General features: G+C 44.9%; 1 protein-coding gene across 1 annotated transcript in view; it reads left to right on the forward strand.

The window, feature by feature from the left end:
* Positions 1 to 1,697: 1,697 nt before the first annotated feature.
* Positions 1,698 to 27,348, forward strand: part of ABTB3 (ankyrin repeat and BTB domain containing 3) — a gene marked incomplete at its 5' end in the record, with an annotated part of 191,772 nt that continues 166,121 nt past the window's right edge. The window contains one exon of the mRNA XM_083859561.1: positions 1,698 to 1,992. Coding sequence (XP_083715687.1) covers positions 1,698 to 1,992 — 295 coding nt within the window. The remainder of the gene's footprint in view (positions 1,993 to 27,348) is intronic.

A 27,348-nucleotide genomic window follows, 5' to 3' on the forward strand; every position in this document is an offset into this window, starting at 1 on the left:
TAGTTGAGGATAAATTGTCTTGCACAAAAAACATCTTACTATTCATAAGTACTGCCCTAAGCCCAGTACAATTCTTATTTGTCAAAGCCTTCATGATACTTAATGGGTTAACATCAAGACTGTAAAAGGGTTTTATTGTACTTGTTTTAATTATTTGGAAATTGCTCTTCTTTGACTCGAGTGATGGCTGGGATTCTTACGTGGCAGTTTCTGCTTGATTTCAAAACACCTTGTCTGTCTGATGAGATGTCTGAGTGCCTGTGCGCCCTGTCATTTGTTTATAGCAACATCAGGGAACTGCTGGTACGAAAACCCAGGGCGGACTGAGCGGGACTCTAAGTTCGTACGCCTGGGGAACGGCGTAGATGCACGTACCAGATCCGTGCTATTCGCAGCCGCGGGGACAAGAGGACACGGCTGGCCGCACTCTCCCGGCTGCCGGCGGGGACAGGACCGCATTAACACATCTTCGCTTTGCAGCGCAGAAAGTCCCAGCCCTCGAGGCGCTGCCTGCGCACAGGTCGCATCCCGGGCGGGCTCCGCGCACGGGCGGCTCTGCGGGCGGGCCCGGGACGCGGCGGGGCCGGCGGCGCCGGACGGGCCGCGCCCCCTCCGGGCCCCCGCGGCGCGGAGCCGCCCCGCCGAGCAAAGGGAGGCGCGGCCGCCGCAGGGTGCCGTCCAATTGGCCGCCGAGCGCGCTGCTTTGAATGTCTCCGCCCCCTAAACTTCCTATTGGCTGCGAGCAGGCGATGCTTTGCATAGCCCCCCCCCTTCCCCTCCCGCCTGCTGGCCGGCGCTGAGCTGCGGTGTCGGGCCGGCGGCGCGGCGCAGTACAGGAGCCGGAGCTGGGCCGGCAGCGGGGCTCAGCCGGCGGCAGCGAGAGCAGGGTGCAGGCAGCACTGCCGCTTCGCTGCCGTCTGGCGGAGCGGAGCGAAGCGGACGGCGGGTGACGCCGCGCCCGCTCGCTGCTCTCTCCACCCGCGTTCCCGTGATCCGCTCCCCGCCCGGGTCCCGCGGATGCAGCATGAAGTGCGGCGATGGCTCGGAGAGGTAGGACGGCGGTGAGGACGCTGGAAGACCTGACGCTGGACTCCGGGTATGGTGGTGCGGCGGACTCGGTGCGCTCTTCCAACTTGTCGCTGTGCTGCTCGGATTCCCACCCCGCGTACTCCTATGGAGGAAGCTGCTGGCCGCACCTAACTGACTCCATGCACAGTCGGCACAACAGCTTCGACACCGTCAACACCGTCCTAGCGGAAGACTCCGAGGTGCTGGACTGCACGGGGCAGCAGTGCTCCCGGCTCCTGCCCGACCTTGAGGAGGTCCCCTGGAGCCTGGAGGAGGTGGAGGCACTGCTGCTGCTGCCGCCGCCGCGCCAGGAGCCGCGGGCGCCGGGCGCCGCCAGCCCCGGGAGCCGGGATGCGGCGGCGCGGCTCTCGACGCTGGTGAGCCGAGCTCTGGTGCGCATCGCTCGGGAGGCGCAGCGACTGAGCCTCCGCTTCGCCAAGTGCACCAAGCACGAGGTGCGGAGCGCCATGGAGATCGTCCTAGGCTGGACGCTGGCGGCCCGCTGCACGGCAGCCGCCCTCGGTGCCCTCTCCCTCTACAACATGAGCAGCAGCGGCGGCGACCGCTTCAGCCGCGGCAAGTCGGCCCGCTGCGGACTGGCCTTCTCCGTGGGCAAGTTCTACCGCTGGATGGTGGACAGCCGCGTGGCCCTGCGCATCCACGAACACGCCGCCATCTACCTCACCGCCGGCACCGAAAGCCTCTTCCGCGACATCCACGCGCGGGTGCTGGCAGGCCCTGCCGCTCCGCTCCAGCCGCCCGGCCGCCCCCCGGCCGCCGCCGCCCCGGCCGAGAAGGAGAAGGAGGGCGGCGAGGCGCCCCGCTTCACCCTGGAGGCGCTGGAGCAGACGGTCAACAACGACCCGGAGCTCTGGGGCTTGCTGCAGCCCTACCAGCACCTCATCTGCGGAAAGAACGCCAGCGGTAAGTGCGACCGCCGGGCGGGACCAGGCGCCACCGACCACCTGTTGCGCCAGGCGAGCCCCCGTCCGCCCCCCGGGCGCTGGGCGGGCCGCCGGCGCACCTGCCGCCGGGGCCGGGGGGCCGGCGAGGGAGGAGCGGCGCGGCTGCTCCTGCACGGCGGTGCGCGGCCCGGGGCGCGGGGAGGGCTGGAGGGGAGCTGCCGCACGGCTCTGCCGGGGCTGCCCGCCGCCTGCCGTGGCATGATGGGCTGCGTGTCGGCGAGAGCTGGCTGAGAGACAGTGGTTCAGAGCTTCAGTTTTCCACAGGAAATGGCAGAAGCGCAGCTGAGCGTTTGAAGGCGAGATCAAACTTTTGTTACATATGCAGTGGTTTGGCCAGCGATTGCGTGGTTGGCGCTGAAATGTAGTCTTTCTGGACAGATTTCATTCATGTTGCTGCGTGTTTACCCAGAGCTTGACACAAATGCAACACGGTGATGCATCAGCTTCCTGGGGATTTTTTCCCTTCGTTTTTAAAATGATGGATTTAATGTTTTTAGTAGAGTGGTATTCCAAAGTTGATGTTCCTTATTTCAGCTCCCTCTGTTTGTCAGGGAAGGGAAAACGGAACGAGTCGTGTTTTGGGGAAGCGGAGTTAAAATAGGGTGTGTTTTTCACACCTTCTCCTAAGCGTGCACAGACACATGCAAACAGTTTTATTAAGCTTAAATTCAAAATACCTGTCAAGCTGAGATGCAAATATTTGGAGAGGGGAGTTGTGGAAGAGGAAGGGAACTGGGAGAACAAGGGTAACTGGAAGCCTAGATCACGTCTCCAGATAAACCTTGTTAAGTTGTTACAGCCACAGAGGATGCGTTACAGCTAATTATCTGTTGTCTTAAGGCACCTTCTATCCCCTAAGAGACCTAAAGGAGGATGCCAAGTGGGAGTGAAAAGAAGGGGCAGATAGTCCCCCCTGCTGTAAATAGATGTTGCTTTGTTCTATTCCTCTGGTGGTTCTACTCCAGCAGCGGATGTCCTCCCCAGAGGCTTCGGCGAACCACCCCTCAAAATGCATCTGCTCTCAGGGGCTTGTGTTGCAGGACCCTGGTGCCTAATTCCAGTGCTGGTGCAGGCAGGCATGGTTTCCCCAGAACTGCCACCGTTGTTTTTTTTTTTTTTTTTTTTTTTTCCTTGAGTCCTGCTACGGTGCCTGTAGGTTTCAGATGGCACTGTGTTGTGTGTCTGACATTGCAGCACTGGCTGTGCAGGCTCCTACTGAGCCTTTCATTTTGTTTTGCGGTTCTCTCTAACTCCCTCTGTATCAGCTCAGTGGATTTAATAAACTTCATTCTGACCCTCATTTATCTCCCTTCTAGGGACAGAAAACAGTTTTCATCTCCATTTTATTGTAGTTTTAGCTGCTACAAATCCCCTTGGTAGCTCAGTCCTGAGTTGAGCAAATAGCATTTTTCTAAGATGTTTGAATCAGACCCTAGCAAGTTGTCCATTTTGTTTGCCTCTCTCCCTATGTCTCTCTGCTTTCTATGCAAATGTCTGTAATGTTGTTTTGCCTTTTAGCATCTTATAATACATAGTTTGACATGTTGTTAAATATATTTAGAGTTACAGGTGCAAGCAAGAGCCAGACCTCCTTACGGTAAAAGCCATTTTTTACTGCTGTAAATATTTATTTAGATTTAATCCAAGGGTGTGTTGCCTGCTCTTAAGTACTTTCTAGGCAACTAAACCAGGTGTTATAAACCATTAAACACGTCAGTCTGTTTCTTCACCAGTGAGGTATGTATCTGTTTAAATAGTCCTCACCATTTTGATGTCTTGAGTGCTCCATGTTTGATTGCAAATGTTTCCCTCTCAGGCACTTAAAGCCGGTGAGGAGGTCTGATGTGAGAGATTATTTGAGCGGCTTGAAACTCTTGGGGCAGTTTGTGGCAGGAGGCTTGGATTGCTGGAGCTACATCTCTGTTTAGTGGCCTAACCACAAGTTCATCCTTCCTCTGTCCTCAGTACTCAAAACACTATGATAGCACAACTTAGCAGGTAGCAGACTCCTCACATCTCTTTGCATCTCTCCAGGAGAAGAGACAGGTCTTGCACTCTTGTGGTTCAGTAAGTTGGAGTGTCATTTCCCAGCTGGGTTGCATGTGAACACACAAGTACTGGAGTCAGTAGATTTGTCCATCAGGTGTGGACAAGAAGCAGTGGTGGGGTCCTTTCTGGAGGTACCATGACCAGTGTGATTTGAGTGAAGGTGGGGGATGGAAAGCAGTATAAAAGCAGACTCTGTAGCAGTACCTTATCTGCTGGCAAATTTTTGTGGGGAGATGTGCCTCTCTCTGGGAGGCAAATGTCAAACCTCTAAAAAATTTCCAGGCTAAATTCAATACCTTAAAGTTCATCCAGACTGTGAAACAGGCAACCTGTGAAGATCATGGGATGCAGGTATGTAAAGAACATGAGTTTGTGCCTGATGCAGTCCAAGATTGCTCTAACAGAGTTTCCGAACACGAGTGTTGGGGAAGATGGTCAGAGGATCTGCAAGACACAAACCAGCCTTTCAGGGCTTCCCTGTAAGTTCTGAAGAGTTTTTAGTGGTTTCAGCTGAGGTTTTCTAGCCTGATGTCATACTCAGTATGTCATACTTCAGCATCATAGAAGCTGCTGAGTAAGATCAGTATTGCAAGATAACCTTCTCCTTCCTACAAATGATGGTCCCGTGTCTTCAGACAAAGATGTTTGAGCCAATGCTTTCCATGGGCCCTTGAGCCTGCTGGGCTTCTTTTGAGTGTGTTTGGCCTAAGCTTGGACAGCTGCTTCAATGGGAGCCCCACTATCCAACAGGTGCCTGTTCATTGCTCTTGCAGGGTCAAAAGCCTGTGGATGAAGGTAGTGGCAGTCTTTCATATGTTGCATGCAGTAGGCCATGTGTCCTTGATAAGCCCCTTGATAACCTCTCCTGTGGGACAGGGCAGGGATGACAAAGGCAAGGCAGGTAATGCAGTTGGTAATGAGCTGCTGGAGTATGGCAGCAACTGCTGGCATAGAGACTGAGCTTATCTTTCTGATTACTGTATCAGAAAGAATAGACCTTAAAAGCACTAAAGCACTCTGAGGTCGTAATTTCCACTTCTTCCCCCCCCCCCCCCCCCCCCGCCCCAAAATTTTAACATCATGGCTGAATGAAAATGAAAAACTTTACGTTTGGGATTTCACTGACACTTAAATGTTTCAATTATGAGCTCCATCTGAACAGCACAGTGCATGTTTTACATCCTATAACAGTTGCACAGAGTGTTATTTCCCTTGGAACAGTGGGAGAAAAATACTGTGTGCTCAATTAAAGGCAGTAAAAGCTGGCACCTCTGTGGTTTAAGCAATATTATTTTAGTTTCTTTATTGCTCATCAAACCCTTACTTTTAGGCCAGATCCGAGAAATGCTTTCAGATGAATGGGAAGTTTCTCCAGGTCTTGGATCCAGTGCAAATCATTAGAGTAAATCCATGTATGTTGTTTTAACGGGGGGATTTGGATGGCAGGTCCAAGTAGCTCAAAGTCACCTACATGGTGTTGTGGATTTTCTTTTTCACCAGGAGGAGGGATGGCATTAGACAACACTTGAAGTAATACCAAGTTAAGAAAATTTGTTATAAAATGTTTCAAGAGGAGTTCCTGAAATTGCTTGTTGTTGTATCTGTTTCAAAGTTATAGAAGGAGGAATTGTTATAAAACATTTCAAGAGGGGTTCCTGTTCTAGGGAAGTTTGATTGATGCAGAGGTTATAAGTTGCTGTGACACTGTAGGGGTGTAAAGTGCTGTCTAACAGGGAAAGGGGGAAGAGCTCTTGTTCACACAGGTTACATCACCCTGAACCATGACTGGTGGACGTGACAGACCAATCACTTGACGCCCTTGGGAAACGATTGGTCAGGAGTGACTCTTGTTAAAGACCAATCAGAGCCCTGACAACTAACCAATCAGGAAGAGGATCCAAAGTGCACCAATCAGGAGGAACCAAAGAGGATAAAAGGGACTGTGGAACGTTGGGGGTCTGAAGGAACACCGAGTGTGATGTCACACTGTTTTTGGGTTTCTGGCTTGCTGAGAGGAACCTGGGCTTATTCTGGGTTTCTGCTCCCAGTAGTCAGTTACAGTTAAATAAACGAGTGCCTTTTTTTTCATCTGAATCCAAACATCATTTATAACGAATTGTTCTTCTCTTGTTTCAGATTGGAGATCCTGAGTCCTTGGGGGTCTCCATGTTTTTGTGGCAAGATTTGTGATGGAAGGGACACAATTGGGGAGCTGGGGGATCATGGGGTGGAGTTTTCTGTGGAGGAGTCAGCATGCACAACTCTATCTGTTTGTGTACAGCTTCTAAAAATAGTGATTTGGAACTCAACTGCATCCCTGTGGTTTCTTCCTCTTCTTGATATTATTTAGAGAAGATCAGACTAGTTAGAAACCCAGGATTAGGTCAGACTTGGCTGACACGTGTCAGCTAACCTCAGTTTAACCTCAGTCTCTTCTCCCAATTCAGTCAAACTGGGGGGACTCCAAGCAAATGAGCAGTACCAATATATCAGCACAGCTTAACCAAATAAATGCTTTTAAATTCTGATACGTAAGTATACGTACATATGTGCATACAGAGACCATACCCTTCTTTTATTGATGAGCATACTGTTATCTGTTACTTCTCCACTTTTTGCTGTAATTGAACCATTCAGGATGCCATTATGGCCTTAGGGGCAGTGTAAAAATCAATTTAAAAGTTATTTCAGCTAAGAGGGGAATATTTGGGTGCAAAATGAAATTTTATGCTATTTTCTTGGCCTTAATTTAAACTGTAATTTCAAGAATATTCTTCCCCCCCCCCCAATTATGTTTCCATTGTATTTTTTGCTTGTTCCAAAAAAAAAAAAAAAAAAAAAAAAAAAAAAGGAATAGAGTTGAAGTTTCCTATATGTGCCGGTGTGTTATATATAGAGGTCTTTGCTGTTTTGTTTTTCCCATCTATTTCAGGGCACTTGAGTTCCATGCCAAGAGGCTGACATGGGTGGTGGTGCAACAAATGATGTGTTTTTTTGCTTGATTCTCTTACCTGACAACCTCCCAAGCAAACATCCACACCCTCTTTGAACAAATTATGACTTTGTCTGCTCTCCATTCTTGTGGGGGAGGGGGGGGACGAATCCCCAAAAGGCGGAAGATTTTGCCGGTTTGTGGCCACTGATGCCGGTGGGAGCTGGGATGGCAGTGGGGAAACAGTGCTCCTCCTCTGTAGTGAGGTGGGTTTCTTTGACACCTGGTCAGCTTGTGTGTTCTTCTTGAAGACCTCTGTTGCCTTGAGAGGACACCTTGAGAATGGAGCACTGGTGGGACTGGGAAATGGAGACCCATTAGGAGGTTGAGGTTTGACTGACTGGGTGAAGAAGGTTTGTTTCCCCACTGGATGTTTTGATGCATGTAACTCGTTTCAGTTATGAGTTTAACACAAAAAAAAACAAAAACAAAAAACACACACACAAAAAAAACCCAACCCAGAAATGGTTATACTGGAAGCACCCAGCATACTCATAAAGCTTATGTTTGCTGATATGATTATTCCTTTTGTCATCTTGGAAAATACCTTAATAGCATTTATAGCCTTGGCCACACTAGGGAGTTTTCAGGCTGCATCTACATTACTTAGGTTCTGATGTATATGAGGCTTTTGAATGGCGATTGGGAAATGTGATTGTGTACAAGGAGCATGTTAGGGGGATTACAATATAGTTTTAGCAGTAGATTTGGTTGTTGGCTTTGTTGTTTAGTGCTGACAGGCTTCATGTAGTTTTTTAGCCATCCTGTGAGCTGATGACATAAGGTGCAGGTGAACATTAGGGACAACTTTGTACCTTTTCCTAATGCTACAGCAAATGCTCTCTCTTCTGGTGCTCAAAGTGAATAAATAGGGAAAAGACACCACTCTTAGTGTGTTGATGTTTCTGCAGTGTATATCATACCAGGCAGTTGATTGTCAGCCACAAAAACCTTCCACATTGTCCAGAGTGAATATCCAGTAATGCAGTATCTGGGAACATCTACAGCCTGACCTCTTTCTCCCTTGTCCTTGTTAGGGGTTGAGTTCTTTTCAGAAGTTAGAAAAAAGCTTTATGGTTGTCCCCTCACATTTCCCCTAATGCAGTGTGAAAGAAGAAAGCCCTACTCAATGAGATGATGCCAGAGGAGGAGAGAGCTGTTTCCAGTAGCACATGGGTGTTGGGAGTTAAGTCCTCTGCCCCAGAGTAATTTCCTCTGGCCAGTGTGTAGTGCAGAAAGAGTGGGGAGGTTTATTTCAGGTGGTTTGCTGAAATTAGCAGCTTCCATGCAAAATACTTCTGTTGCTGGTCCAGCAAAGGATGTACAGGAAAAAACAAGCAGGGGGTGGTTGAGAGAGTTCATCACCAGGTTGTGTTTTCTTGCAGTGAGTGTGATGAGCAGCAGCACTGCTGCCATTTGTGTCCCTGAGCAGGTTGGCATTCTGTGTACTCGTGGGGGCTGAAGTGGTTGCTTGGTGGATGGTGGATCACATCAGTGCCTGTTCACTTTCCCAATCTCCTCGCAGTTTCATGAATCCTGCTGCCTCAGTCTCCTAGGCTGGGCTGTCATGTCCATCTCTGGCAGTGGTGCCATCCTGCCAGTCCCTTTGCTCTGTCTGCAGGCTATTTGCCCAGGATATTAGGAGGCTTTAGCAAGGCATAAGAAAGAAGTAGGGACTATTTTCTTTCTTTGCTCTTGTCCTTGTTTACTTGCTGGCTAAAAGCAACATACTGCACCATCTCTGTATAAATCTGTAATTACAATTATTATGTACCTGGTAAGTATTTTAAAGATTTCAAAAGACATAAAGTGAAAATTACCCCAGAGCTTATTAACCTCTGCTTACTTTGCCAGAAGTGTTCAATTAGGCAGCCTGAAAAAAACACAGACATTGTGGAGGACTTTGCTAGCCAAATGGTCACATGTGGTTGGTTCTTGGTCTGCCCTTGCTTTCAAGGGTTTTGGACAACAAAGAGTTTCTATCAGTGGCCACATTTGTCTGGCAGTGGATAAACTTCCCATTTTCCCTGAAGGTCACATAGTTATCCTGCTGTTAAATGATGTGAGGAGATATAATCTGACGTCTAGTCACTCCTTTTGCTTTCCATAGGGCTGCATTTCTCTCTTGCAAAAACAGAAGAGAGGAGGGCACTGAGCAGGTGAAATGAGTCAGTGAGAAGATAGCTGTTGGCTCATTTTGACAGCAGGAGTGAGTGGCATGTTCCTGGGAGCAGCTGAAGAAGAAGGCACCACTGGTGTGGATCAGTTCAGCAGCATGGATGGGGCACAGGCATGCTGACAGCTTGCTGAGGCTTGTCTGTTACTTTAGTTAATTTAACCTGTGCGCTGATGCTCTTGAATCATCACTTCCTTACTCTGGCAGTTTGTGGGTAAGGAGAAAGTTCTACAGCATGGCTTATGGGACATGACCATTTTCTTGGGCTCCACTGAAGAGGTACCTGTCATCTTGATGGTATTTTATCCTCTTCCTTGATTCTTAGGCTGAGTTCATAGTAAGCAGTACCCTTTTTTGGTGTCATTGTTCCTGAAAACAACCCAAGAGGTTTTATAGTATGGTAAGAGGGTGTCCGGTGGTAAATACGTTGACCAGCTTGGAGGCTGAAAAGGTGCTCAAGAGACTTGAAGTTTCCCACAGGGATTCTCTTGGCTCATCACTGATAAGGAAAAGAAATTGTCTTTGATTTGGTTTAAACAATACTGGATTGATAATAAGGAACAGGACAAAAATTAGACACCCTGTACCAAGAGGGAAGAAGGACTTGTTCACCCCAGTTGGTTCCAGGCCATTTAAAAGCACAGTGTTAGATCTAGTGTAAATCCCTGTGGGTAGTGGTGTGTGGCTGACTGATGTTGGTGCTTGGTGGGATGTTGATCTGCTTGGTGGGAACTTGGCTGGCATGACACTTGGGCACTGGGCTCTTCCTGCCATGGTGCTTCAGGCAGTAATGAATGTTGATACTGGGATCTTCCAAAAATATGTGGAAGCACAGGAGACAGGTAAAACTCTTTCTGTGGTGGTTTAAGGCAGCTGAAAGCAAAAATGCAGGGAGAGATCACTGCTGCAGGATGTGTGGGAGGCAGTGGAATGCTCACCAGGAGATAGGAGCACACAGAGGTGTTGCAGCTGAGCTGCGAGGGACTGGTAATACTTCTGGGTCAGCAAATTGACAGCCTTATGTGGCTTTTCCAGAGCTCTTATGTGCATAGACCTTGCTCATGTGAACACCACATGGACTTCACACAGCCATAAAGGTCTTGGGACAAGTGAGTGAGCAGGCAAACAGGAACCCCTGAGAAGATTAGAGAAGAGGCCTCTTCAAGGACCAGATTTCTGTCTTCAAGTGCTGTGGAGTAGCACCTGCACCTGCAAGAGTCTGAGGCTTTAAAATTCATAAAACCACCCTGTTTTTAAATTGCATGCTACGCATTTTTGAGGCAGTCAAATAATTAAAGGAACTTTGCATCCTGCAGTGTTTTGCGGTTTCTCTGGCCCTGTGGGAGTTTTGGATAAACACTGTTGGGCTGTAATGCCTTTGCTTATGTGTTGTGTTTGGGTGTGATAGAGTTGCTACAGTGAGGGAAGGTTGGCTTTTTCTTGCAAAGAGCTAAGCAAGCCTTGCAGGCCTCTCTCTGGGACGTTATCCAGCAGGGATTTGGAAAAATAGGTTGTAGTGCTGTGGGCCATATGTACTCTCCAGACTGCAAGTCCTTCACCTCAGATAAAGCATCTTCACCTCTCTGTCACCTGTAAGCAGTGAATGTGGCTGGCAGCAAGGCAAGCTGCCACTGGGGAGGTGGGCCAGATGCCAGGGGATGGATGCTGGACTCCCAGACCTTCTGTGGGAAGTGCTGCCAGCAGAAATGAAAGAGATTTCAGAGGTCAGAGTCATTTTGGCTGCCCACTGAGATTTTTTTTTTTTTTTTTTTTTTTTTTTTTTTTTTTTTTTTTTTTTTTGTGGAGAATGCTAGGAAGATTTTTATTTTCCTGTAATACGGGGGCATTTCTGTGCATGCCAGCATACCACAGAAATTGGTTTCACTGTAAGTCTGAGTAGGTATCACTGTACCTAGACTGCCTTCAGGCTTCCTGGGCTCGTTGTGATATCGTGAACTTTAGTCAGGTCCAGATCCTGGCAGAAGCGTGCATAAATCAGAGAAGGAGCAGCTCACGATCGGTAGTAGAGAAGGTGTTTATTCAGGGTGGAAACCTGGGCAGTCCAGGCTTGAGTGTGTGTCCGGAGGTGAGGGATCCAAGAGAGCTAATTTCCGTCTGTCCCGCTCTTATGAACAGGGGTGTTACAGCATACAAATGAAGGGGAGTGACCTCAGGGAAGGGGATGTGACATTGCCATTTTAGGTTTGAAGGGGGTGGGATGTTACCTGAGGCCTCTCTGGCCAACTGGCCTGGCAGAGCTATTAAGATGCTTGGGAGTGTCCACAGATAAGATACAGAATTAGACAGTAACCTAGGCCGGGGCTATCAGAGACATAATAGGGAAGGCCATGCTTCATACAATAGGAAAGGCCAGGCTTATTGTGTTACTCAATGACTGTACTTAAAGAGTGTGGAGACTGCAGGAATGAAACCTTACAAAACCTTAATAAAAATTATACCAAATTAAAAAACTTAATTCCACACCACTACAAGTAGGTGGATTATTTTGCTCTGGGTTGCCATACAGCAGAGACAACTGTTAGGGGCTAGGTGATACTTTTATTTACCTCTGATACTTTTATTTCCCTATATGCTTATAAAATATGGGTTACAAAACTCAGTAATTCAGAAAAAGTATCCCTGTGCTACTTGTGTTATTGAACCTCTCTAGTGCATGTCTTGTGCGGGGTGCTGTGTGATACAAGCCGTTCCAAAGGTAATGCTAAACCAAATCCCTGTAGCCCTTGTCTGGGCAACATTCCCACTAATTTTGGTGGTAAGGACAGCCTGTCAAACACCAAGATAAGCTCTTGCATTTGGGAACAAATTAAAGAATTAAAAATTAAAGAAATTCCTGAGTCAAAGCTGTAGGCCCACATTTAGTTTTGCTTAAGATAAGCTTTTCCAAAACTGAAGATGAGTATCAGTAACTTACTGCAGATAATTACTCCTAATATGAAAGGAATTTTTTCCCATTGTTTCACTGATTAATGATGTTCAGCTTAAAGATTGCACAGCGCAGCCTATAAGGCCTTGTGCTACCTGGCTGTAGCCTATTTCCAGTGGCCCACATAAGAAAAATTCTAAAAATAGTCCAGCAGTGTAGGTTTTCAAAAGTAAATTAGATTTTAAAAATAAGAAGTTGTGTTGAATTATCTGGCATGCTCTCAGTAAGGAGGAGGAGGAAGAGTTTCAAAATACACAGTTCCTCTAACATGGAAAAAACCCCAAGCATAGCCGTCCCTCAGTAGTTAGGACCTGCTGTTGCTTTGCTGTTGTGCTTCATGTGAAAAACGAGGTTCACTTTTTAGTAAATTTTAAGGAATATGTTTAATAAAATAATTAAGACAATTAGGAGATAAGAAAAAACCAAAAACGGCTGGCCGGGTGACTTGGCACTTAGCCAAGTCCACACCTTGCTTTCTCAGAGACACTCGTTAAATACCCTTTTCGTTATATCGATATATGAAATTCCATAAACTAGTTTCCATATTCCAGGAACTGCCCTGCATGGTCCCTCCTTGGGTCCGCCTTTTTAGAGCATGCGTGTTTCGTGGCTGTGTCCTTGTTATCGCGTCCAGCTTGGGCCTTGGTCCGTGCTTTCTGCGGGTGGTAGATGCTGATAGTTGGTGTTATCAGTAGCAGAGTCTTCTTTACATGTTCACTGGATGTTATCCCAACCAAACAGACAGTTCAAGCAGCTGCCGCATCAACTACTCCCTTTATATCTAGTCTTACCAATAGCAGAAATAAACTTATATCCTTAATATCCTTACTATGTTATTAATCATATAGCACACATCTTGCGAAAAGCCAATTTTATAATACACACATATAACAAACCCCACCTCTTCTTTTTTTATAATTCATTTGGCTTTGAGCCATATTCCTTGTTTTCTAGCTTCCATTATTTCCTCTTATAGACACTTACTTTCCAACCAGTCACCACTGGTCCTTAAGTTTTCCACAATTTAATATTTTCCCAATTATGAATACAACTATCTAATTCGGATGGGTTATAACAGTGACTGTCGATACGGGTATGTGTAATAAGAAAGGAACCTCGGTGTCTTTTCATATAGGACTTTCAATAGTATCTGTAGCATGATTTTGCCAATATCCTTTAAGGCAAAAGACAAAGAATAAGTGAAGTGACAGAAAAAGGAATAACAGAGGTCTGGTATGGCTTATACCTCCACCCTCCATGCCTATGGGGTTGCTACCCACAGCAGGAGTATATGATCTTCTTGGTGGCAAGTACAGCAGCCAACCCAGTCTTGCCCTCTATTTCCTTGTTAATTCTTTTTGGTTGTTTGTTTGTTAGTTTTCAGACAAATTGCCTTTGACATTTTTTTTTTTTTTTAACCGTAATTCTCTCCACTGTTCCTCAGGTATTTCCCACTCAACAGGCACTGGTAATCCCCATTTACTGGGATATATGTACACATGCATCACTAAAAGGCAGTAAAGTCTTTTAATCCAAAGGCCAGCTGCAAAGCCTTTTTAGAACTGACAATTAATTATGCTGGCCAGAGCTGTACTTCAAGTAAAACTGCATCTTTAGTTCAGCTATTCCATGTACTGTGACTTTTCCTCATGATCATTTTTCTGAAATTAGGGTGTCATCTTCCTCTCTGGGGAATCACTTCTGATACCATTTAATTTTTGAAAGCTTCCACCTTTTAACTGTAACTAGGATTGAGGGACAGGTTAAAAAGAAATTTAAAGAGAGAAAAAAATTTACTAAAAAAATAACTTAAACTACAGAGAGAAAAAAAAACCAAAACGAAACAAAAAAAACAACAGAAATGTCTTTTACCCCTTTTGATGTTAGAGTTTTATCATATTGAAGGTTTCTGTTGGGCCAATCCTCTGCTCAGCCTATTCTTAGGGCAGGAAGACAATGAATTCTTGCTATTCTAGAAGATTTTCCTTCACTATTTAGGAGAACTTAGAAAGGTACATACACTATAGGATTTATTTCTATCTAAGGCAAACACATTCACTCAATTTGACATGCATTGATTTGAAAGATTAGATACTCCTTAGAAACTTCGATAAGAACCCCCTTTGACAATCAACACCACCAGTTTTGTGAGCTAGGTCTTATCTGCAGCCAGCTGGAAAACTAAGAAAAAAAAACTTTCCAAAACAGTTTCTGCAAAATTCATAGTAACTTATCAAGCAGGGAAATAAATGAAACTACTAGAAAAATTTTGCATATACCACAATAATATTTCCAAGCAGCAAGTATCTTGTCATTCATACTATCTCTCCTTATATTCCACAAGAAAATCTGACATCTTCTTATATAAAAAAAAGAAAACCAAAACACCTTCAAAAGTTTCTTAACAAAGACACACAAAGAACTGCCCATAGAAAAAGAAAAAAACAAACAACAAAAAAACTTCTCAACCAATATCTACATCTCAACCTCTGTCTAAGAGGCAGATGACAAAGTTTTTCCACCTAATAAAGTTATATAATTAGTACCTTAAATTATTTTTGATCCACCCACTTGAAGAGCAAATCTTTATATCCCTTCTCATGACTTCTAAATAGTAGAAGAAAAATTTGCTCTTGAGAATAAACCTGACAGAACTAGATTTCTATCAGTAATTATCTGTACCTTTTTGTGGGGACAACGCTGCCAGCGTAACTGAAGAATGTCCTGTATTGGTTACAAATGTTGTGTGTGTACACAAAGGAATCACAGCTCCTGTATTAACTTTGACACAGTACCAGTTTAGTTGAAAACTCTTTCCTTAGTTCCCACTCTGCCGGGTAGTAGTTCACCCTATATTTTGTGAGCACTAACATATCCTCTTGGTATTTCACATAGGCGCTCTTCTCTGCCCTCCTTCTTTAAACAAAACAGATTAATAAGTAATAAAATGTCTTTAAGTTAGTATGAAAGAAGTACCTTAAACACACACAAAAATAAGAAAAATAAAGGAGGCAAAAACATATTGTTTGTTCTGTAAGATATAAAACCTAAAATAAATTAGCCAAAATGTTAGGGATATGGAGCCCGTCTTCTTCTTGTGATTTTCATGTACCTGCAATATTATACAGTGGAGTGACATAAACACTTTCAAAAAAAAAACAATATTACATATTTCAATTTCAACTCCCCACACTAGAATTACTTGAAAGTCCATTTCCTTTGTAGCTGTGAAGAAACAGAGGTAGCATTTGACAGACCGGACTGATTTTTAGGTGTTACGCAGAGAAGTAAAACAGAGAAAGTCCTTTGTCCATAACTTCCAAATTTACTTGAGTCTTTTCCAGTTCATGACCACTCAGCTCTGTTTAAAATTCAACTTTGTATCACCTGGTTTAGATGCTACAGTTCATTCTTGGGTTCTCACACCGGTCTCTTGATTTTGCTGACGTTGATTTAAAACTTGCAGCTTTAGTTTTTCAGCCATACCGCAGCTTCAGTTGCCTGCAATACCTGAAAAAGCATCTTCCCACTGTGGGGTTAAAGAACTTCCTCTCCCATTTTTGCAATTGTAAAGCTATACCCTTTTAACATTAATTTCTCTTTATTTCATAATTTAAACATTATCTCATAGGGTGTTACTTTCAGGTTCCAATCTGGGTTGCATCTGGACTCCCAACATACATTTTACTCATGGTATTTGAGCATTAATTTTGTTTAAAAAATTCCCAATAACAAAAGATCTAATTTCATCCATAATTCCTTCTTCTTCTAATTCCTTCTTATCGAACACCAGAACTCTCACAACTCTTTTGCCTCCAATCTCCTGTTCCATTAAAACTATTCCTTCCTATTTCTGAGGTCACCCCCCAGCATTTGATGTCTTATAGCTCTCTTTAGGCAATTTCAATGCACTCCCAAAAAACAAAAAACCAAACCAAACAAAAACAACTTCTAAGACCTCTAAGAATTTCTAAAATTCTCAAAAAACCTTTCAAGACCTCTAACATAAGACTCTCCAAGCTTCTGTCCCACCTTCAGGATTCCATCCAGTCACTGCCTGGTCTCTTCTCTGCCATCCAACAGCCCGAACACCACCCCCTCCCTTTTTCCCCCGAGGCACAGAAAACTCATCAGCTCAGCAGCACAGCACCATGTGCTGCATACTCCATCTTTCAAAACAAAAAACTCCTATTTTACTTCAGCAGTCTATATTACACATACATTCACTCAAGAACAACAATAACAACAACAATAAAAACTCTTCAAAATGAATTTCCCCATTAATCTGCAAAACTGCACCAATCCTCTTTTTAGACAGCCCTCTTGAACCTGAATTCTTCATTAATTCCCTTGCAGTTCCCCCTTTTCCATTCAGACATTTTAACCGTTTCAACAATTCACTTCTTTAACACAAATAAACTCCACAACAAGCACACCTCTTCAGCTACACTTACTTCCACTTACACAAAGACAACACAAAAAGATTGGTACCCTTTTTTAAAAAAAAATTGTTAGTTTTTACTCATAGGTATTTGACTAACCCCCAGATGTTCTTAGATTATCACACTTTTCAAGCCTTTAGTATTCCTCAACCTGGCAGCCTTTTCCAAAGCCCAGGTGTCTTGGACCTTACACCTGCAAGGCTTTTTTGTGTTTCTATCCTCAATCTGGCAAAAACCCCAAAATACCTATATTTGGCCAAACCCTAAATGCTCTTGGGTCTTACGTAACCCTTTTAATTCAGCAGCAAGTCTAGGTGTCCTTTGCTCTCTTCCTTTAAGGGCTCCAGCCCCTTTTCCTGGGACCCCGTCCCAGACCAGGGGGTTCAAACGTTTCCCCCCCCAGTATCCCGTTTTCCCAGTGGGTTGTATAGGAAAACTATCGGCTCCCTTCCTGAGGGTCCAACCCCTCCCTGGGACCGTCCCAGCCACCCGGGGTTTTTTACAACCCCTCTTTCCTCTGGGATCCCGTCCCAATCACTCGGGGGTCGCATTCACACTTTTTATCTTTTGCTTCACCTCTGTGCTAGCCGTTTCCCTTGCGAGATAACGAACAGCATGAGAAGCCACACCACACTCACTTCACCAGTCTGGGGTATCCAGCCAGTGTCCCATTCACACAGCACACAGACCCCCCTTTTAACCCGCTCCCCTGAGAATTACTCACAACCGTTTTCTTCCTCAGGTTCTTCGTGCACGAGGTTTTTATGGAGCAAAAATACTGCAGTTTTAGGGAGCCTTTTCCCTTTTCCTTACTTGCTTTTTTCTTTCTCCTTGCTTGTCTCTTTGGATGTTGACCTGCAATCCCCAATTCTCACCAGGAAAAACAAAGTTTTGGGCCGCCAAAAACCCAGGCGGGGCGCCTCCCTCACTCTGCTTTTCCTGGGGTTTCAGGGTCGAGGTATATCCCGGATGAGCCCCCAAATTGTGAAAAACAAGGTTCACTTTTTAGTAAATTTTAAGGAATATGTTTAATAAAATAATTAAGACAATTAGGAGATAAGAAAAAACCAAAAACGGCCGGCCGGGTGACTTGGCACTCAGCCAAGTCCACACCTTGCTTTCTCAGAGACACTCGTTAAGTACCCTTTTCGTTATATCGATATATGAAATTCCATAAACTAGTTTCCATATTCCAGGAACTGCCCTGCATGGTCCCTCCTTGGGTCCGCCTTTTTAGAGCATGCGTGTTTCGTGGCTGTGTCCTTGTTATCGCGTCCAGCTTGGGCCTTGGTCCGTGCTTTCTGCGGGTGGTAGATGCTGATAGTTGGTGTTATCAGTAGTAGAGTCTTCTTTACATGTTCACTGGATGTTATCCCAACCAAACAGACAGTTCAAGCAGCTGCCGCATCAACTACTCCCTTTATATCTAGTCTTACCAATAGCAGAAATAAACTTATATCCTTAATATCCTTACTATGTTATTAATCATATAGCACACATCTTGCGAAAAGCCAATTTTATAATACACACATATAACACTTCATTATACCTGTTCTTCATTCTTTACCTAGTTGTTCATTATACCAGTGTGCTCACGAAAGAATTTCCTTCGGTTTCTGGAGAATGGAAACAGTTTTGCAAGCTGGCTGAGTGCAGGGACAGACACCAGCAATGTGCAGACTCTTTTTAATGAAAAATACCTGCCTGTGGGAATGCATATGGTGCCTTGCTTCCATCTTAAAGAGCATGTTTGGTAACAGATGGGTAAGACAAGGAGGAGTAGTTTGAAATATTTTACAGGTTTAAATGCAGGAATGGCATAAACACCTATGTAATGCAAGGATGCTGAACTTAGGTAGCGATGTTCTTGCAGCAGAATACTGGGAGCCGAGATAAGTTGATGACGCTCACTGTCTGACACACATCAGAGCAGTTAGACTGTGGTGGCTGAATGTTTCTAAGGCAAGATTAAATACAACAAGAGAAAAACATCCTAGCCAAAACTCATTCCTCCTTAAGTGTACAGGTACTCTAGCTGATCTTCAGGAAGGATATATGGGCTGTCATCTCTCTTCAGCACACAGAAACTGCCTATGCATGGGATAATTGGCAGGTTTTATAAGGAGACCCATGGTGATGAGAGCCCTCAAACCACCAGAGCAGATGGGGATGCTGATGTGTGCCCACTCTGCCTCCTCTGACCAGGGATGTCATGGGGAGAAAAAGGCATGAGATGGAGCTTGAGGTTGTGGAGGGATTCAAGTTATCAGGTGGGTGGGAGAACACTGCCTTATCCAGGGCTGGTGAGGTTCTAATTACAGGCTGTGTGAGGCAGGAGCTGTGAGTCACAAAGTGTTTTCTAAGGTTTGGGAGTGGATGCTCAGGTGTCAGCCACATTGCAGGGGACTTCTTTCACTGAGTGAGGAGGTGAGGTTTTTCCTATGGATAGGACCCTGTCCGCCACCTTTGTCAGCCTGATATTAGATGGCTCTGATTTGCCCAACCTAGGGCTATGTTTTGAGACTGCCTGGAAGTTTACTGGAACCAGGCTGCTGCCTGATTAATAGGTGCTTCTTGTTATAAATGCAAAGGCAAATATTGGATAAATAAAAGACAATTTATTAATAACAAAATATCGAGCACAAGAAAAATGAGAAAGCCACAAAAATAGGAAATGGTCAGCGCCACGCTGGGTGGATAGGAGTCCGCACCGGGGTACAAGACTCCCCAATCCACACCGATGCAGCTTTCAGTCCAGCATTTTATAGGGTTTTTCTGCCCTTAGGCAGTCCAGGTGTCCAGGATGGGCTGAATAGTCCGAATTTCTTTTCGCTGGCCTTCCCGGATCTCGTCAGGTCTCATTGTCTCATTCCGGGAAAAACTCTTTCTTATGTCAATTTCATGTGTTAGTCTTATGCTGATTTCATTTTGCTTGTTGCGCCGGAGAGCTGATGAGATCGCCAGCGGGTTGATGAGATTGGCATAGTTGTCACGAAGGAATTTCTTCCTTGCATTGGCAAGGAAGTGATTCTTATCGAGGTTGGCCAGTGTCTTTGTCTAGCTTGATGATGTTCATCCTGTCTTTGCAACTGAGACTGGCAGGCTGGGGGGGAAACGATTTTACACATTTACGATTTCACAATTTTATTAACCTTATTCCTTATTACACATCAGGTTATTATTTTATACCCGAATTTTTACCCAAAATTTTTCACACTTCTCATGCAAACAATGCAAACACATCCCAACTGCAAAACTGGCTACAAAGCTGGCTGCTGAGCAGATTTAAACCTGTACCATTGACTGCTTGTGCAATCCATGTTGCATACTTCTGACAGTGCTGGTAAGACATTTCTGTCCAGAGTGAGAGGATGAAGTGCAGACACTGGGGTGTTTAGGGTTGGGATTTACACCTTTTCTGTTCTGGTAGAGTCTGAGTTGAGTGAGTCCCTGGGAAACATCCTTTTTTGGGGGCAGGGACAACACTTAGAGGGAAGAGATGTTAAGAAAATGAGTTGTGAGTTTACTTCTCCCCTTGACTGTGACTTGAAAAGCATCTTTGGGGTGAGTTCTGATCTTTCTTCCTTTAGAGGCTTGCAGTGCTGTTGGCATTGCACTGATAGGCAGAAAAAGTTGTTGATATTTAAACACAAATATTGGTCATGGCATAAGGAAAAATGAGAACAATTCAGCACCCCACATAAACCAGCCTCTGAGCCTGGAGTAATGAGTTCAGTTTCATAGCCTGATTTCCAGAAAGAGAAAGAATAGAACAAGCAGCAGAGAAGATAATGAAATTGGGGGAGGGGGGGAGGGGGGGAGGGGGGCATGGGGATTGTTTCTGTACAGGGATAGTCAACCACAGTGGTGTTATTTGGTCCAGAAAGAAGACACCTGGGGACTCTGTGATTGCACCATGCAAGGGACTGAGTGGCAAAGTGGGAACTTGAGCAACTGCTGAATTTTGTGCAGAGAACCAAGATGCAAGACTGAAAGAGTAAATTTAAAGTTACACTGCGGAGTCCTCTCCTTTTACCAGCATGGTGTGGGTTTGTGGAACTGTATAATTGCAAAGGAGTGGCTGGGAAACAACGTGCTGGGTTATGCACATGGAGACTATTTCTAAAGATTATATGAATCCTGTATTAATAATTGCAGAGGAAGTACTGGTTTGTGTTTTAGCCAAAGCTTTGCTTGGACAGGCTTTGCAGGCGTTGCACAAGATGTGATGGGTGTTGCTACCCTTTGTGCTGGAGAGCCATTCACTGCTGATGGGCACTGCAAACTGAGGCTGCCTCCTGCAGCAGCAGTGGAATAACCTTTATTGCTTTCAGTAGTCCTGTGAATGAGTGAGAGCCTCAGCTCAGAATGGTCTACTGTTCTGAGCTCCTTTCATGATCACTTCTCCAGGTTTTCTTTTGCCATTTTGACATGGGCAACTCTTCCTTCCTTGAGTTTCATGTTTGCTCTCTTCATTAGGAGTGGTGACCTTCTGGATACTGCTCCTTTTCTTTCCCCTTAAGTTTGAAGAAGTTCAGTATTTACATAAGTAGCTTGATTGCTATTTTATTGCTTTCTGGCACAATCTCTCTTGAATGCCTTTCTGAAAATAGTCTGTCCAAGTAAAAATGTGAGGTAAAAATACTCACTGTTGAAGCAGAGTGTTTAGAAATAGCTGTAATTTTGAGTTGTATCAAATAGAAACCCAAGTCTTTGCAGTTGATTAGGGACAGGTGTTTTAACTTCTTCTGCAGCTGCTTTTTAAGTTGTTAACTGGAATTTTTGACCTACTGAAAAAAAAAACCCAATGCAACCCTCACTAAATTTGGTATCAGGGCTATAGCAATGTGAGCTTGGTGTAAAGCAGAAAGAAGGATGCAAAGCACCACTTCATTACACTGGATTGTTGCATCAATAATGTAGTAATGTAATTTCTTGGAGGGAAAATAGTGGGATCTAATGATTTGACCCATGTGTTTACTGATACTGTAGCGCAATAAACCGTGGCTTTCTTGCAATTAAGTGCTGCAAGGAATTTCTGTTAAAAGTGGATGCAGGGCGTTTAAGCTCAACTTCCTCCATCCAAGGACTTTGACCCCAGTCTTTTGGGATTATCCACAGGAAAATAAAAAAAATGTGTCTCATGATGGGAGTGGATTTCCCTGTTCATCATGTAGTGGTGTGCCAGAGGCTGCTGCTCTGCTTTCTTACACCCATGTTTTGTGACAACTGTGGGGACTGACCTGGGGGAAAAGTGCCATGGAGGAGCTGTGGACTTCAAGGCTTTGCCTGCGTGTGTTTCCCCATGAAATTGTGGATAACAGGAGTGAGGTCTAGATGGATGTCTGTCATCTTTCTGACATCACTGGATTTGTCTGAGAGGCTGGTGTGCTGTGCCCTCAAGGAAAGGTTTGATCTCACTGAGAAAAGCGGCTGGTGGCCCTTTTTATGATATCCAGGCATGGTGTGGGATGGAGAACCTGGGGGAAGGCAAAGCTGTGAGGCAGGGTGGGCTCTTCAGACAGTGAGCAGACTCCGTATCAGGGTGGGCTGCTCAGACAGTGAGTAGTCTCCATATTTTATTCAATTGTGGCCAAAACCCAGCGCTGGAGAGTGGCTGCATGTTTGGATTGGGTTGATGAATGCTGTTTCTATCTTTTTGTCAATCAACACATTCCTGTGTTGCTTCTCCAATGCCTGACAAAAGTTCACCTCGATGCCAGCCTTCCCTGCCATGGGGGAAAATGATGTAGTTTCTCCTAAATCTCTGGTTTCCATAACACTTGGAGTTGTTAGTGGCCTCTGTGCTATAGTCTTGGCCAGAGGGGTTGGAAATCTGCCCCTGAGCTGGAAGGTTGCTGGGGGATGGTGGAGGAACTGGCAGGCATGTGCCACCATGTAAAACTCATTTTCTTAGAAACAAGGTAAGAAATGCAACTTCCCACTTTGCAAGGATTTTGATAAATAGATCTGCATGTGCTCATTCATATTTCTTGTAAACTCCCTGAACAGTCACACTTGTGTCGCATAGAGAAGACAGAAGCTTACAGGAACTGCAGCTCTGGCTCCTGATGGATCCTGGTGTCTTTGGCAGGCAAAGTTCTAGCTGGTTTTGTATTGGTGGATTCCAAGATATTTTCCTGCTTTCTTTGTTATGTACTATGGGTGGGAGGAGGTATAGAGTACAGAGGCAATACATTTCTCAAAGTACATTATAATGTACTTCAGTCCCCCACTTTGAAACTGAATAGAATGTTTATTAAGAGATTTTAAGTGACAATATTCTGTTGGAAGATTTATTTAGTGATATGAAATGAAATAATTCTTCAGTCTTATCTTGTAATTTCCTATAAAAGAGCCAGAATGATACATTTAATCATTTTCTAACCACACACTTTCAAAACTGTATTTTTCTGATCTTTTTACCACAGAGGATAATTGGCTTATAGAAAACAAAGTATTTTTCTGGTAGTGGGTTACTTGCTTTTAAATATATATGTAGTGGCTTTTCTTTAAAAAAGGCTGTGCCAGGGAGAGGTCATACTTCAGGTCATGCAAGTGACAATGAGCATTTAAAAAATGGGACAGTGCAAGGAGCAGAGAGAAACAGTTGTAGGTGTCTGTGTGATGTGAGCTTGGGACTGAGACTAACTGGGAAGATTTCCCATTTATTTACCTGAAAAGAGGAGTTCAGCCTTTCACAGGGTAGCACTTGGCTCTACCTGGAGGTGCTGTGTACAGACAGATATTTAGTACACTGTAGACTACCTGTAGATATTAGTCCCCTAGGGGAATGGCAAACTAATGGTGATGATGAAGTTTCCTCCCTGGGAACAAGAGGGAGCTTCTTATGTGCTTGGGCCATGGACCAGGCTTATTTTTTCTTGGATTTGCTATGTGAATTTGGTGTCAGCTTTCTTCCAAAGAGTACAAAATCATAATTTATTTTATTTATAGAGCTGTGTGATTTATACTCTGAGATATGTCTCAGTGGTTTCAAATTACAGAGAAGGATGGAAATACTGGCTGATTTTTCCCTTACCCTGTCTCTAGACTTTGAGCAGCAGGTCCAAGGCTGAAACTCCACAAAAGCACAATTTAGTTTCATGGCCTCAAATATTACAGTAAACCTTCCTGAAATTTCTGCTTCTGGTATCTGGTGGTGTGCTACAATGATCTTTCTTAGTCTTATCATTAGTGTGAGAGAAAGTGTCTTCAGTTTCATTTAGGTAAATACATCATCAGGCAGATCTAGTGGTTGAAGAGTGGGAAAGATCCATTGAAGTCAATATAACTGTGTTTAAAAAAAAAAAGATGAAAGAGCTCATCCACCAAATGAGTCTGTGACCTGGTATCTGCTTGAGTTATTGCGAGCTGACCTAGATGTATGTACTTGTGTTAATCACTGTGTTTTACTGCAATTTCTATTTCAGAACTGTGGTGTTGGAGAAAAACATCTTACATTTGAACTTTAGTACAGTACTTCCCTCCTTAGACAATTTTCAGTGATACCAGCCTTTGTGTCTGAAGCACTGCTGTTGATAGTAGCTGTCAGTGGAGGCTGTCTGTAGCATTTGAAGCGAGTGGCCAGTGGAGACATGACCACAGCATGTCACTGCTTTGGCGTGCTACCCATTTTTAAGGGCAGCTTAAGGATATCCAGATATAGCAAATACCCTACAGTCCGTTTCCATTAGGTTGCCCAGTGCCTTCTCCCCGTGAATGCAAGTGATTTTCTGACAGGAGCCATTTGAGGCAGTCCTGCTGCCTCAGGGTGCTGGATAAGATGTCAGTTAGTGTCAATTTGCCTGTGTTTTACATATGTAAATGCAGTGTTGGGAAACACGACCTCCTTTAAGCCTGTACCAACCTGCCTTATATTGTGCAGCTATTTCAGTCTGAGGATGTTGAGGCTTGCTGTCATCTCAGTGCTCACACAGGAGAGGACCAGTGGCAAGTGCAGCTGTAACTATCTAAGGAGGAATGTGATGCCTCTCATTTTGGTGCAGCAAGAGCTGCCTAACTGTGGGAGATTTTACCCTGACTCTTGGGAAGCTGGAAGGGATGTAAAGTAGGGGTAGGCTTAGGTAGAGGTAGGCACTGCCTTTGCTTATGGAAATGGTACATCTCCTGACATGTCCAACCTGGCTCACTGCCCTGCATGAGCCCTGGGCTCTGTCAGGTAGAAACCATGCAGGGATTCTGGGGAGTTAGGGTCTCTGTGCTCCCCTTTTTCTTAGCTGTGAGTCTGGGATGCCAATGGGCTAGTAAGGAGATGCTCTTTCGGTATCCATCTCTCTGTCTCTGTAAGCAGGATGCCCAGCTTTGATCTTTTCAAAGATCAAAAGAATCATGGAAGCCTGCCTAGTAGAAGCTTAAGTGCTTTGACTCCTTGATCTCTGTTGCAGAGCCAGACCACCCCTTTCAGCCCTGTGCACTGTGTAGACAGTCAGTTCTGAAGCCTAGTTGCTTCCAAAGACCTGGGGCCAAGAAGAGGGTCTTTGGAAGCCTCTCTGCTCAGAGTTTTCTGCCAGCACCATGTCCCCCAGCTCAGCAGTGCTGGGAGGCTGGCACCATCCCATGGGAGGCTCCCAGGAGGTCTCTGAACTCTGGATGTTTTCCAAGACTGTAGCTGGGCCTCTGTGCAGCAGCTGGTCACATTCAGAAACTCTGCACCTTTTTATGGCAGCAGAGGGAACCAGAAGGTTTAGCAAGTCCTGTTGGCTCCTTCAGAGAAGGAAGGAGGGATTTATGGTCTTTAAATAAAAGTAATAAAAGGCCAGATATGTTTTTTGACTTGTATGAAGTGAATGCATGAACTTGGAGGAAACTGAGGGGAGATTTATGCATCATGTGTCTTGTCTTCACACGTGAATAGTTCCTTGAGAGAAAGTAAGAGTTAAAGGAAGTGGCAGAGATGAGTGGATCCCTCCAGGAATAGCAATTACCATACTGTGGGAACATGGGACACTGCCCCTTCTGTTCTTGCATATGTGCACTGAACCTTGAAAGACACCTGAAATCGGAACAACATTTCAGGCCAAGACATCTATCCAGAAAAAAAATGCATGGACAAGGGGAATAACCTTGCTGTCCTGACATGATGCCATTTGGGTGTCAGGATCGATACCTGAAGCCATACAGACAGGCAGACTCTTCCTTTACAGTGTATCATTATTCCTCTCTGGAAAGTGCATGTGCTTTGATGAAGGGTACATATATTTGCATTGCAAGGATATGAATTTCACTGAAATTTCAATGTCCACATTTGTATTTGATTGGTTGCTGTCTCCTAGCCACCAGCACTGTGGAAATTAAGAGATCTGTTTGACCAACTAAATTGAATTTCAGTTTTGGTTGCTCAAGAACCTTGCTGTAAGTGGCTTTCATACTGACTCAGCACCCCCTCCCCCCAAAAAATGTGAGTAGCAGATGTCTTAGATCACTTCTTCTATGGGGCCAGCTGTTGATGTGCCTCAAAGGAAAATACGCAGTTGTTCATTGCATGGGTTTGGCAAATGATACTATGCTGCCTGCATTTGAAAACCTGGCTCAGCATCTGCCTCCATGGTTTATTTGCAAGGTGTTGATGGTACCTGAGGCAGTGTTGCTCCACCCCCTTGCAGGGTGTGAGCTGGTACAGAGTCAGGCCTGTAGCAAGTACACTTGTCAGCAAGCAGTGAGGGTGCACTGTGAATTTGGAATAGTTTTGTCCTTGCAGTATTTTGGTGACGTCCCCATAATTACTCCTTTAGTTGTTGTAGATGTTGGGTTTGTGATCTGTAACAAAAGACAAGGGGAGCAGGAAGAAATGAGTAATATTCCTGTGACAAAAGCAGTGGCTGAATTCCTATGTGTGGAGTGTGTTCTGGAGACTTCTTCCAGTCCTTCCCTTCTGTCACCCTGCTCCAATTGAACTCCATGGGAATTATTTTCCCTCTCTGTCTTGCTCTTCCTCAAGTAGTGGCTGCATCTTGAGTCAGAAAATCCCATGTTTCTTGACAGGATGGTGCTGGGCTGGCTACAAGTCTCTGTGGTTGCAGTTAAAGCAGACAGTACGACATTAGGTGCTGCCCTCTGCCACGTTCACTCCTCGCTTTTCTCATCCATAAGTCAAGGCTAGGTTGAATTTGAGATTGAAACACAGAAGGGGGGGATAAAAACCTTCCACCCATATGTAATATAATTGTGAGAAACAACTGCTTGCTTTAAAATTTTAAAAGGTTTATTAAACTTTAACATATACAACAAAAGACTGAATAAAGAAAAAGGACAGCACTCTGGGAGTTGGTGATCCAGCAGCCACGAGCTCAAGCTTGTCTACAAAATGGCTCCTTCGTCTTTTATACCTCTGGAGGATGAGGGTTGTATCAGGCAACCCTGGGCCCTCCAAAAGTCTGTCACCCAGCTCTTTTTTCCTGTTTATTGGTGGAGGCTGCTTTCTTGCAACTTGATTGGAGGTCAGGTGTGGTCATACTGTGCTACCCAGCAACAAGCATTCCCTCCCCCAAATGCCCCATGCCAGGGGCGCAGGTACAGCCCTCACTCTACATGTTGTGACTACCAAGGCCGTCCCTTGGTAACCGTACAGGGGGGAAAGGGGACTATGGGGAGAACATAGGACATCCAAACAACAAATCACAGTAACATAACTATACATCAATAAAACTTCCCTTAACATTCACATAATATTCATCCCTTAATCGCAA

Source organism: Zosterops lateralis (genome assembly GCF_965231275.1).
Source record: "Zosterops lateralis genome assembly, chromosome: 4".
Taxonomy (NCBI): Eukaryota; Metazoa; Chordata; class Aves; order Passeriformes; family Zosteropidae; genus Zosterops; species Zosterops lateralis.